The 13,630-nt window shown below is 34.9% G+C and overlaps 1 protein-coding gene across 2 annotated transcripts in view; it reads left to right on the forward strand.

Moving 5' to 3' along the window:
• Positions 1–77: 77 nt before the first annotated feature.
• LOC126872009 (uncharacterized) overlaps positions 78–13,630 on the forward strand; it is a 40,126-nt gene continuing 26,573 nt past the window's right edge. Inside the window, exons 1-6 of one of the 2 annotated variants that reach the window (XR_007691802.1) lie at positions 78–2,299; positions 2,597–2,870; positions 2,985–3,260; positions 3,875–3,969; positions 4,191–5,355; positions 6,348–6,716. Coding sequence is in view for 1 of the 2 variants with exons in the window: in XM_050631467.1 (XP_050487424.1) it covers positions 6,723–6,816 (94 nt within the window). In the remaining variant the exon portion in view is untranslated. Of the gene's footprint in view, positions 2,300–2,596; positions 2,871–2,984; positions 3,261–3,874; positions 3,970–4,190; positions 5,356–6,347; positions 6,817–13,630 lie in introns of those variants that run through there. The other variant, XM_050631467.1, reaches the window with a different exon arrangement.

Raw genomic sequence — 13,630 nt, forward strand, 5'->3', positions numbered from 1 at the left:
TACCTGCAAAGAAAAGATTTATTACATTTATTATATGTATACTTAAAAAGTAGTTCTTATGACTGTATTTATAATTTTATAACTTTATATTAACTACTCAATGTAAATATAGATACAGTAAGCTACAAGTTAAAATTAAAGGAACGCTATCTGTCTTTATATTAATAAATTGATTGAATGAAAGTGTGATGTGTGAAGTTGGTTTCAGATGAAAGACAATGACCCATCGAGCGTGCATACCCGCTTACACGAAAACCTTAAAAACTGTGTAATATTTCCACGCAACGTATTGTAATTTTAGTCAAGTCTGCCTTATCTCTCGCATCATGGCGTCTGGTGAGTGTTCCTTCTTCAGGCGAGACTACAACAATACTTTCGCACAGATCGTAAATCTGTCGTTCAACCAGTATCTCATTCGAGATGTTTCTTCATCGTTTATTTTCTTTACAAACAGATATTCTTGGTAAACATGAATATCTAATTAAAAGATTATCAATAATCGAATCTCAGATCGGTGTATCTCGAGCTACTTGAGCAAATAGACGAGTAAAACTTACGTCCAGAGACAATTAACCTTGGATACTATCCACGACACTAAAATAAACATGATAATAGAACAGATGTATAACTCGTTGGATAAAATATGATTGCGATTCTATCGACAGTAGTATGAGACGTTGCGTTCCTATTTGCTAGATTCTTTAACTCATTAAGAAGGTACTTTGATTTAGAATGCCACTTTTTACATATTTTTAAAGATTTTTTTGTATTATTTCTTGCACACATAGTTGTTAACGCTCGAAGAATATTCAACGTCTTTTTCAAGTGAAAATAATCATTATTAATTATTAGTTATTAGTTACTAGATATTAGTTATCAATTATTTGTCATTACATGCAAGCATTGGAATAATTGGTTAGAATTGCATAAATGCAAAGGTATTGAAGGACGTAAACAAAGTAATTTAGATATCGTTTTGCCAATGTAGAACAAACATAATAGAATAATAGTGTATGTTAAATAAGAAGTATGTTAAGTGTAATCTACAAATTTTAAGCGTATTTATAATATAACGATCATTTTAGGTTCTTAAGTCCCTCAAATGCTTTTATACGAGTAAATTGTATGGGATTTCGGTCCGAATTTTTCCATGGAACTGCGCCAATAGAAAGTCGAAACTCGTCGCGTGATTTTAAATCTCGACCTGAATAATTGCGCTCCAACCTCGGGGAATTGTGTTTTTTTTTTTTTTTTCTTTGATAACTTCCTGTTGGTATCATCCTCGATGAACGTACATAACAATGATAATACGACGTCGCGTGTCGCCGGCAATTTTACGTTTTGTGATTTACAAAATTGAAAGATAAACAGTAGTTTGCATATTTCTTAACAATTTTACGGACGACATTTTCCTTATTTTTAGGATGACGGAATAATTGAGATTCCTTTTATGTGTGACTCTATTGACTTTATGACTTTATGAGTGACTCTATTATTCAGAAAGATGTAGCGTTCTTTCGACAGTTTCGATATTCTGTTAGGTTGATGCATATGAAATACCGTTTCCTCCAAATTTGCTATCGACGTATTAAAGAAGAAGAAATTTACTATAAATCGTATACGTGGGTATATTGAATGTTGAGAATCTTCAAGATTTCTAATAAAAAAAAGAATTTAACGATTAATCGTCAACAGGTCCATTCTACAAATGTTTGACCTGTAGAACTTTCACCTCTAATTCTTATAAATCTGAAATAATGAAATCAATTATTATTTAGGAAAATGCATTGAATCACGCGAAAAGTTTTCGTTTTCGTTGAACGCATGATCTTTTAAAAAAAAATTACGTTAAAATTTTATTTAAGAAAAAAAAGGAATTTCATACGTATCAACATGAAATTATCCAACAAGTATACGACGTTGTTTCAATTTCATATAAACCGGTAATTCTAGAAGACATTTACAGATAAACCGACGACGATTCACTGAATGAAAAATATAAAATAGTACGTTAAGATTGTTGAATGTCGAGCAACGAGTGCAGCCGGAGGAACAACGTAGTATTTAAGAAAAATGCAAGAATTCCATGCAACTGTGGATGGGAAGTGAGATTCGGTTACGGTGTCGCGGTTACGTTGGCCATCTTCGAGGCTAAACGTTTTTTCATGTTGATCCTGGAGATATTTGCCGAATGGCAAATCATTCGATTCGCAGGTGGTCTACGACCAGTCATATTTACGTTAATAAACGTCAGCTTGGGTTTACCGACTGCTCTAATTACTGTACGCAGTATACGATCGTAAGTATTTATAATATAACATTATCCAAATCTCGTATATAAATAATTTAACGGATGATAATCGAATTGTAGAGAATTGTATATGAACCTCGTACAAATTTAAATTAGTATATGCAATCTGTATTTTAAGCTAAATTTTGTTTACTGTTTTGAATTTTCTAAAAATCTTACATCGTCTCACGTCTTACGTTATACACGGTTGTAGTAGTATATTATACATATATTACGTATAGTAATATTACACAGAATTTATCAATAAGATTTCATCAATTTTATATGCATTATTTCCTCTTTTAGGCGAAAAGTACCACGCTGCTGCGCGGAAACAAGACGAACGCTAAAATGCTTGTTAATAGTGATCGCGATATGCGCCATAATGAACGCGGCTACTCTGGTCTCCATAGGATATCACATGAACGTCAGACAAGAAACGTTAATCGACATTTTCAACAATTCGATGCAACTGTACGTGAGTGCATCGTCTTACAAGTACGCGCTCGACGAGATACAATTCATCTTTCAATGCTGCGGCCATTCCTCCTACACAGATTGGTTTCTCTTTGACTGGCAGGTGAATCCACCATTCAAAAATGGTAACTCAAAGCACGGTATAACAAGTGTGAACAGAATAGTTTAAGGATATCTAATAACGTAAAATAGTATCAGAAAAATATTCCACGATCAGGGAGTAGACTATGCTTCGCGAGATGAAATGGCTGTGCAAAGTCCAGTATCTGACGAAGAATATAGAGACCGAAGTGTCCCGTTTAGCTGCTGTAATTTACGTGCAATGACACCGTGCGAGCACACGGAGATCTTGGAGACTGACGTGAAAACCATAAATACGAATGGCTGCGTCGAAGTCGTTACACCTGTCATCCTTAGGATCGTCATCGTCGCTTACGTCATGACCAGCACGCTTGTAATCATTCAGATCTTCTTAGCCTTCTTAATTACAAAGGTAGTTTTAATTACAGTATAAATGTCTGTTGTTACCGGAGTATGTTACAGGATGTTGATGCAAATTCGCAAATATTTTTGCAAAAATTGATAAAGAAGTGAAACTTGAACAAAAGAAAGTATATCTTAGCATTTATATTTTGTAATACGTATTTTGTATTCTTTTTTCTCTCGTTCATTTTATTTTTTGTATTTTATATAATCTGTTCTTTGTCCATTTTATTCTTTGTATTTTATATATCTTCTCTTTGTCCCTCTAATTGGTATTATATCATGACAGTTGTTGCGTTAATCATTTCGCACTAGATATTACATATAAATATGTAAAATATGTATGTAAAATATGTAAAATAGACTTACATTTCACTGCGTTATGTTTTCCTTATAAAAACCTTGGGAAAAAAGGTTCCTATCATTAATTGATAAAATATCATTTTTTCCACTGTCTAAAGAAAATTCAACGAAGAATTAGTTGTAAGAGCTGACAGAGTTCTCTGATAGACTCAATGACAATCTATTTACTTTATATGACGAAATATTCAATGACAAAGTCAACAGTGAGATGCAAGTGGATTTTTAATTTGCTCAATTAAATCTCTTGGATCTTTCCTTTAGATCATACGGAAACTTTTATGCGGGACGTGTCTAACGTACCATTTTCCAAAAACCTTCGCCAATGAGTCCACCAGCGCATCATTAGATGCTACAAGGTAAGATTCAATTAAAAAGATAAGTTTCATCATTTTTGTAACGTTCGCGTATTAATACGATATAAAATTCTGTATTTCCAATAATACAGTTCTTCTTCATAAAATAACACCGTTTAATAATAAATTAATGCTGTAAATTAATGCTATAAAAACATGTAAGAAAAGATGTAGCCCAATCCACTTTCGCTGTCGATGCTTAATTTCATTTTTCTATTATTCAGTTCGGAAGCAGATGGACCAGGCCCCAGCACCTCCTCCTCAAACTGGGAACAACAACCGAAGTCTACAAAGAAACGCCATAAACGTATACGAAGCAACAAACGCATCCCATCAAACAAAAATAATTATCCAAGAAATAAAAGCAACTCCAAAGACGATTCTACTTCCTCGTCGCCATTCGACTCTTCGCGTGGGTCCAAATACTCCAGTCGTATCTCTAGAATCCTCGATGCCGCTAGAATCAGACCAAGTACTCACGAGGAGCACACGATATTCAAGAAACGATTGCGCGACGATGGAACGCGTTGAACAAACGAACTACCTATCATTCGCGTGTTTATTCCATCCGTCGTACAAATCAAATCACGTCACTGCTGATGTTTTACGAGCGTTTAGCTACATATATTTGCGTCTAAAAAAAGCATGAGCGGGTTAAACATGGAATAAACTGGCGTTCTCGAAGAATCGGAATAGGTATAATGATCATTTCCTGGAGGAACAGCTGGTAAGCACTGCGAAGCGAGGAGGATCTTGTCGATGTCTGAAAAACAGAATTTTCTGTCCAAGATATTCGAAGAAGACTCGAGGAAATTTAATCGAAAGACGGGCTACAATTTTGCAAATTATTGGATGAAGAAATAGGAAGACAGCTGTTAAGAGGTAGCTAATTATTATGTATATATAAGAAAATAAAATTCGCTCCATGTTATAAGAAAAATGATAATAAACGCGTGGAAGAGGCGTTAAGACACTAAGAGATTAACTATGCGTCTTCGATAACAATGAAACATAAATTCTGTGAAGAATATTCAAAGAAGATTCGGGGAAATTCGATCGAGAGATGAGATGGAATTTTTTCGATATTGGAAAGAGAAACACGAAGAAGAATGATGATAAACACGTGGAAACAGCGTTAAGACACGGCTAACTACGCGTCTTCGATAACAATGAAATACAAATTATAATGATTAGAAGTAAGCGACGACAGCGAAGAAGACATGCGTGGTGGGGATCGACGAATCTTGCGTTTAGTAACACAAGATCGTCTACTGGAGTGCAGTACGATTCAAAGCACCGTGGAAGGCGCATTGGTAAAGTCGCTAATCCCAAGTTGCATATAGATATAGTCGTACTACTTTGTGTCTTTAACGAAACGACTCGTAACAGGTTCGTAAAATTCTGTCTCACAGATTTTGCATACGTAGGATTTCATTTAATACCTAGGATTAATTTGGTAAGACGTAGAGCATAATATTGTATAAGTCAGGCTTGGAATCTTTTGTAAATGTGCAGAGAGTCACTACAAAAAAGAAGCTTATCGAGGATCGTTTGATTTTTTTAAATTCTTGAAACCAATCAGAAATCAAATACGTAATCGCAACTCTCGAAATTGATGGTATTTTCACATTTGTATGATAAAAAATTCAATTGAGTTCATTATTTCCGAAATACATCGGATAACATTTCTCCACTCTAAATTCCAATATTCCAAATATAATACATACATACAATAATACCTTATAATGTAAATGAAAGTACCGAAACGTACGTATGTTACGATATTAAGATGTAAATAAAGTTAGAATTATACAAATAAAAGCAAAAAAATTCCTCCAAATTGATTCGTTTCTCATTCGATGCGAGCGCGCGAATATCTGAACGCCCCCCACTCTCACGCTCGACAAACTTCGTGAGCGTTCGTGCGCACTTCGGTTCCCACTAGAGCTGTTCGCGGTTCTCCGTCCCATTTCGGCCACGCTCGCATCATACAGGCGCGCGCGCCGGTTAGTTGCGAACGCTGTCGGTTCAGTCAAGAAGCGTTAGCTTGCTAGTAGTGATCGTTACGATTGTTACGTTCTTTGTTAGTAGTCGGTTATCTGCCACTCTGTCGATATCGTAGCATGTGCCCACCAGTTCACAGTCACGTATACGTCTACCTGCCACACCACCAGCCCCATAATAAACTCGTCTCTTACGGCTACCGTTAGGGTTGCCGTGACACCGTGTCTGTTTTGTGTTCTTTCCTTCTTGAAAAAACCGGTAACGTCATCGTTTACATTCGCGAGCTGTCCTTTCATCCGGAGAATGTCCAGGCTATAACTTAAGAAATCTTCATTGGTGTGCATAGTGATAGCATGATTTTTTCTTGGATATTCTAGTGAATTTGCTCCAAATTGTGGCATTCGGTGGGTGAGTTCGCACGTGGTTGAATGATCGGCATACATGCATTAAGCACGACCCACGTATTTTCCGTCCGTATAGTGGTGCTAGTTGATCGAACCTAAGCGGCGCGATCACACACAAGAGATCAACAAGAAAGAAAGAGAAGAGTTATAGGGGGAAGAAAAGGGCGGCACACGCACGAAAAAAGAAGCGATCGAGTGAACGGAACAGAGAGAAAGATCGGGGACAAGATACGAAATTGCGAGGGCAGCCGAAGACCGTGAGACGAAGAAGGAAACTAGTTAAGGAGTAACATAGAAAGAGACAGCAACAGAAATCTCATTTCGACCGAGTAACTAGCCACAAGCAAGATGAGCTGCTGCACGAGTGCTCCGATTGTAACCCAAACCTGTGAGACTCTTCTGAGCAAGTGCGAAGTGCCGATCATCGACCTCGCTCACATGGGTAAGTGTTCGTTGTTCTATTCGAATTTTTTCACTTGTTCAGCTTTAACGCTTTGGCGAGCGGATTATGGATGAATATTACTGAATCGTTTGATGCCCATATGCCTTTAACAGTAAATGTTTGTAGTATTTAGGTAAATGGTATGTTAGGTAAGGTTAGAAATGTTATAGTTAGGAACTTTATGGAAAACTTGTATGTATTTATTCATTATAACTTTGTTATATATTTAGTACAAAGTAACGGAATCTGAAATTACAAAGGTATAGAGATTGTACTATATAATGAAAATTATGCAACTGTGAAACATTATAAAAGCTGTATCGTATAACCAACAGTTTTAGAGGCTATGAAACTATTCAGAATATAAACGTGACGATTAACCGAATTTTCAAAAATTTGTAGAATGACCCAGCCATCTGATCGCGGAGGTTAAAATATCTTATCTCCATTGAAATATCAAATGTATATTCTCATTCGTAGCTCAGTATTAATGTATAACTCGCAAGAAAAGGAATACAATTGCGACGATACTATTGTAGGACGATAATATTAATCAAAATAATTCGCATGGAAGTTTCATTTATGATAGTCTGTAAGAGTTAAACAAAAATCCATTAAAGAAGAAAGAAAGATGTCACGCATCGCAAACTGTCGCAACTCAGAACATAGGTCAAACTGGCAAAATTAGCAGCAGTAAAATCGACGTAGTTCAAAATTAACCGCGATACAAAGGCACGTGGCACTGCGCGACGTGATACATTATTTGCCCCCAACGCTCTTAATGATTAACCGTTTCATTCGCTATGATGACTTCACGCAAAAGTTCATGGTTACATTGGTTGTCGATTAATCCACCGTATAACCAAAGAGAAAAGACTCGACTGTAAAATAGAGAATATACGCGTAAACATTCTTTCCTTTTTCTTAGCCAAGAGAACAGGTTTTTTAGAGTCGTTAACCCTGCTACGTCTTTTGTGTCATTTTTTAGTCAATCGTGTTCTTCTTTCGTCATTTTGAATATTAGAAAATATAGGAAATTTGAATCGTTGCTAATACACGAGATTTGTCGCTCTAAATTTTGATTCGCCTATTCGAAATCTTTCTATCTATTTAAATAAGATTGGATATTAGTGAAAATAATAAAAATTTTAAAGATGGTGGAGAAATTACTCTGTCGGTAACTTGAAAGTCCACGAAAATAATATTGCACAATAGCTTAATTAAATGCAATTTGGGTAGAAAAGATGTAAAAGTAGGTGTGAACAAATTGCAAGCGTTTCAGTTTACTCCTGTATTACAATTTCAAATTTTGGTCTCATGTTTGAAAGCTCTTTATCATTCTTTAAATATTACAGTAGCCATTTTCAGTTTCATTGCAGGCGGTTTCTGAAGTGTATTTGACATAGTTTGAAGACGTAATTACATCATTATGACAGAAAATTTCCTAAACTTTTTCAATTACTTGTAAATATTAATAGAAATGTATTCCAAATTACATGCAGTCAAATAAATTCCCCAATGTAAATTTATATTTTATTTTGAGTCCATAGATACAAAAGAAAGGAATGAATTAGGATTAAATTACAACGGTAAATAAACTAATTAGTTCACTACTTTTAGAAAACTCATTTAAAAACAAAATGGAGTCACATAATACCATCTTCTCGTATTATACCACAAGGAAACACTAAATAATACATACTATGTTTGTATTGTAACGGTTGATTTTATACGTTACCGAATGATATGCTATAAATACGTGCACTTTTCTAAATATATAACGGCGGGATCTAAAATCGTTGGCCTTTCACATGTATTTTTAAACTGGATCGTTTTCTCACGTGGAAAACGTGATCGACTTGTGGCGTGAATAATGTTCTGTAGAAGGTTCAATGTAAGGAGTAAAGAATTTTAGAGATTCAAAGGGTGACGCTTTTACGGTTGCTTGGCAACGAGGCCAGGCAACTGGCCAGACAGACAAGCAAACCAACAAGCTTCGCTTCGTTCACAGTCAGAGGCGCCTACCTCAGGCCCGACGATCCGTTGAGGTCATAGCCCAGAGCCCGTCTGACAAAGAAGGGCCCCTCCCTTGGCGCCCTCCTCGATTCATATAGGGTGTCTTGTATACACTATCTGTCTGTACTTGAAATACTTTATTTGAAACATGTTATTATCTACTTTTGTTAATATAAAAATTATAGTATATCAAAGTACCATTTAAAAAATATAGAATATAATTTATTACTCTCAGAAATAATTCAGATTTTTTTAGTACTTATTACGTTATATCTACTCTTATCAATATAAGAATTATGGTGTATTGAAATTTGATTGAAAAGTATATAAGATGTAATATATTACTCTCAGCAATAATTTAAATGTTTTTATAAGAAAATTTAATATAATTGTAATATGAACTGTGAAATAGAACAATGTAATATTGTTTGCATAAATTTTTTATCTTCATTTTCCCTTTGAATTTCATTTTCATATTATTTTTTATTAGAAGAAATTGATTTAAGTACAATAATGATACATAATTAAATTAGAACAATTGTGATTTCAATCACGCATTATCTTTATCTTTTCTTATCCATTTAGCTATCTAATTGATTGCGAATGAAAGTAAATAAAAGTAAGAACATAGTTAACAGTTCAATACATAACAATTATAAGCAATTTTTTATCGTAAATTTACTTACATCGATCAATGGTTGTTTCGTTTAATATCACTTTCTACTGCATGATGTTTCGATTCTTTTATGTTCGAGGACTAAAACGATAGTCAAACAGCTCGACTGCAGCATGTTCAAACAACTCATTCAGTCGCTAATATTGATAAACCACACTGACGCTTGTGCAACCATTTCGTCGACAAATACAATATTGACAGTATTTGTGGAGGAATAATTATTCATTATATATTATTAGATCCTCTAACATCTTAAACAGTAGTTGGCATTCTGACAAAGATAATATTAAACTCATTGATTTTTACATAATACTATATAGATTAGGTTCACCAAAAGGCCACTTTTGTTAAATTTACAATACGACATCTGCTGCATTGAAATGATATTTATTATCGATTCGGGTATTTTTAACGTATTATAACATCTAGATTGTAGATGTTTATGTAATTATCAGAAATTTAAATATTGAAAAATCCAAAATACGTATGTAAGAATATACGAAATATCCAGCAAAGTGTCCATTGTAATATTTAGATGAATAGATTTCTATTTGCCTCTTATTTCTTTATTGCATTTATAAAAATAAATTGACATAGTGATATGCAAGAAATCAATATAAAATTAGATTTTAATATTACCATTTATTACCGTAACAGAATAGAACAAAAAGTATCGAATGACGTATAACACAGGCAATAAGCAAATGTATAGTTTACATTCAATATGAAATGAAAACCGCGCGAACTTATGAACCTAACCTAATAGGTTCTCAGGGTTGTATGAATATGTCATACTGATCATAGAGCTTCATTGTCGATCAATACAAAAAACGTATGAATACTCGTACAACTCGAATAAAACATCTCGCGTGCCTCTTCGTGATTGTAAGTGTGTTGGATAATGATTTAAGTGTTTCCTACAGTGAACGTCGTCGAGAATAATGGATTGGCGTGCGCGGTGTAAACGAAAAGATAGCCGCGTTTGAATTTGCGACCCAAGCCACGAAACGTTTCACCGTTTCTCGTTCTATCCTTCTCTGCCTTCGATTTGGTTCAGTTGAATCGTTTCGTTGCTCTTTCTTCGTTTGTGTATATGTATGTATTTCATGTCTGGGCGGCAGGCCAACGACTCGTGTACAGTATTACTGGCGTCAACAGAAAGAAACAAGGGGCAGAGTATCGTTTCAAAAGTGTTTCTCGATCGAGATCGCAATCGGAAATATCGTTGTAACGGTCACTCGATAATCATCGATTATGTAAATGATGACAAAGTGTATGTAGTTAATTGAAATTCCTCAGTGATCCCCCTTAGTCATCACTGATCTCTTTGTGTCTGGTAATATCATAATATAGATATGTATGTTATGTATAACAAAGCCGTATTAACCAGCCGTCGCTATCTCCACAAGAATCCTTTTGCACAGTGATTTATTAGCTGATGATATTAGTCGATTAACGATTTACATATGAATTATAGGCTATTTCTTCCTCTTTTACAATTTCATCGTTCTTTGTTAAATAAAATAATTAAACTGTTTTTTTATAAAATTTTGTATAAAATTTTTTATAAAAATTTAGTTAAATTTATTATAAACTTGTTAGTATTGTGCAGGAGAACGTTATAAGTCTAAAATAAACAAGTGTATCAGGTACCTGTATCTCACTTGGATTCAATGGCGAAGAAAGATACTCAAAATTACCTGGAAATATATCTTCCTTGATAATCGACTAGATAAAATCCTAACCAACGGTCTGTTAATGGAGCACCTTAACCACTTGTTGACAAACGTATATCAATGAAACCAAGATGGAATAAAGATCACGTGAAATCGGTACTACGTTCTTAACCTCAATCACAACCGCGAGAAAATATTTTTTATCGACGCACACGATCGTCCCTGTACATAATTTGATGCACGATACACTCCTTTGTTCTACGCTCTTTGTTTCGATTGTTATTACCAATTTTACTTTCATCGCACGAAGACAACCTTAACTAATACATAGTCGTGTTATTACTTGCATCAGTAACCGCCACGCAATTTATCGCGGTCAACTTCCGACCTTCTTCGAAACGTTTCCTTCTGCGAGTCGCTCAGTAATCTTTTCAGTAGTATTTATCTTCAATTATGTAATCAGGTATATCTACGTTGCATCATATTTTCAGAAGGTACTTTGATTCATCGTCTCCAGGTATCGAAGTACAAATTAAAATTGAGTCAATACATACCTCCTCGCAAAAACAACATTGACCTCCAGAAGTCTATCGCGGGATGTGTTGCTTCTGCGCAAAAAGTTCTAATCTAAAAAGCCTTTTACGATAGATTTAAAACGTATAATGCGTTATAAGAATATTTATCGAACTAACACTAGCATAGCTGGCTAGATTGGTCTTTTTATTCACTAAAAGACATAGTACAAGGTTTCTGCGAGAGGAAAACCTTAAGAATAAATTCGCGTTATCGCGTGTACCCTTCAAAGTCTGGAATATCGGCCTTGACAAGATTCTCGTGTTTTCAATGATAAAACATTCAGGTGTCCCCCTTTTGGTGTCTATATTTACATATATTAAATCGAGGGACGCATATATGTATATTTTATAGTACTGCCAGTGTCAACTATAAACGATACTAAAAAGGTTTCGTTTCAACATAAGACTTGTTTTATTTTATTTTAATAAGAAATTACTTAATTTATAATAGAAAAGGAACACATCCCCCGCATACATGGGCTAATGGCTACAAAAAGTATTGGCATACCATTATATTTATTACATCTATATACTAATTAATTAAATTCAAGTATAATAGATTTCATATCATTTAATAATACTTTCATATGACTGCAATTTGATACTATGAAAATGAAGTGTAGAATTTGATAAAAAAAGCAATTCATTGGAAGATAAGGATACGTGCTAATATCTTTTGTACCTGCTGTATATGTATATTTTGCGTAAATCGTGCGACAAAGTTATTTTATCCGTTAACTTTTCGCGTTATTTGGTTGTATCCTCGACACAAAGCGTTTGTTGCAAAGCAACGTATGTGCGTGTGCACGCGTACGCGTATTGACATAGATGAGCGGCGCGATTTTTTTGCAGTGTGCAAGCGGTTACACGTGCCTGTCCCCTGTGGCCACGATCTGCAACGACGCGAATAAGCGGACGCTTACGCGCAAGCCCAAGAATAGACTTCCAAGCAACGTGAATTTTTCATTTGTTCGTTACGCGAATGCATCATTAAAATTAATTATCGGATGCATCAGCGAACTCCGGGAAAACGAGCTCAGTGTAATTACGCGATCTTATATAGTGTCCTTTCGGTCATAATACTTCATTCACGATCATCGTTCTGATAGGCCAGCTATTGATCGACGATATTATTATTTTGAATTATTTAATCGTAGTCTTTTTATGATTTCATAACATGTGCAGCTGCAATGCAAATAGAAAGAAAACGAATAGGTAATCGCTTTGAAGTTAGACCTAAACGTTATGTATATTATGAATAAATTATTAACGCTGTTAAATGTTGTTTCTACGATCTTTCGTCTATTTTCTTTTATTAATAAATGAAATGGTAGCAAAGGACATATAAATATAGTGAACACTCCATTGAGCTAATTTCTTTCGTAGTCCTCTTTTCATTTGCGATGTTTTATAAAACATCGTATAACAATTAGCACTGAAACACGTCCAGTAAGCTTTTAATTGTTCCGTGCTAATCATCACGAAAGAATTCGGTCGATAGTGTTCGCGTCCGTAACGGGAAAAACAGCGTGACGCGTATTTCAAAACCTTTCCACCGAAGCGTCGCCATTGTGTCCGTTCGTTCATAGTCCAACAACAAACACTTTTAAATCTCTGCCAATTAACGTAAAGAAATAGAATAGAAGAGGAAAGGAAAACAACAGCCAATCAAATCAACGAGAGAAAAAGAAACAATCGAATCAATAGGTAGGCAACAAATCACTAGAATAAAACTGCCAAAAACCACTCTAGCGGCGGATACTAGAAACGCCACCATAATTTCTCCTGAATTTCGTTGGTAAAACCCCCGAAATTCTACCGCGAAAGGCCACCAAGAATATCGCGACGCAAACGATAATAATACTTCACGA

Source organism: Bombus huntii, chromosome 12, assembly GCF_024542735.1.
Source record: "Bombus huntii isolate Logan2020A chromosome 12, iyBomHunt1.1, whole genome shotgun sequence".
Taxonomy (NCBI): domain Eukaryota; kingdom Metazoa; phylum Arthropoda; class Insecta; order Hymenoptera; family Apidae; genus Bombus; species Bombus huntii.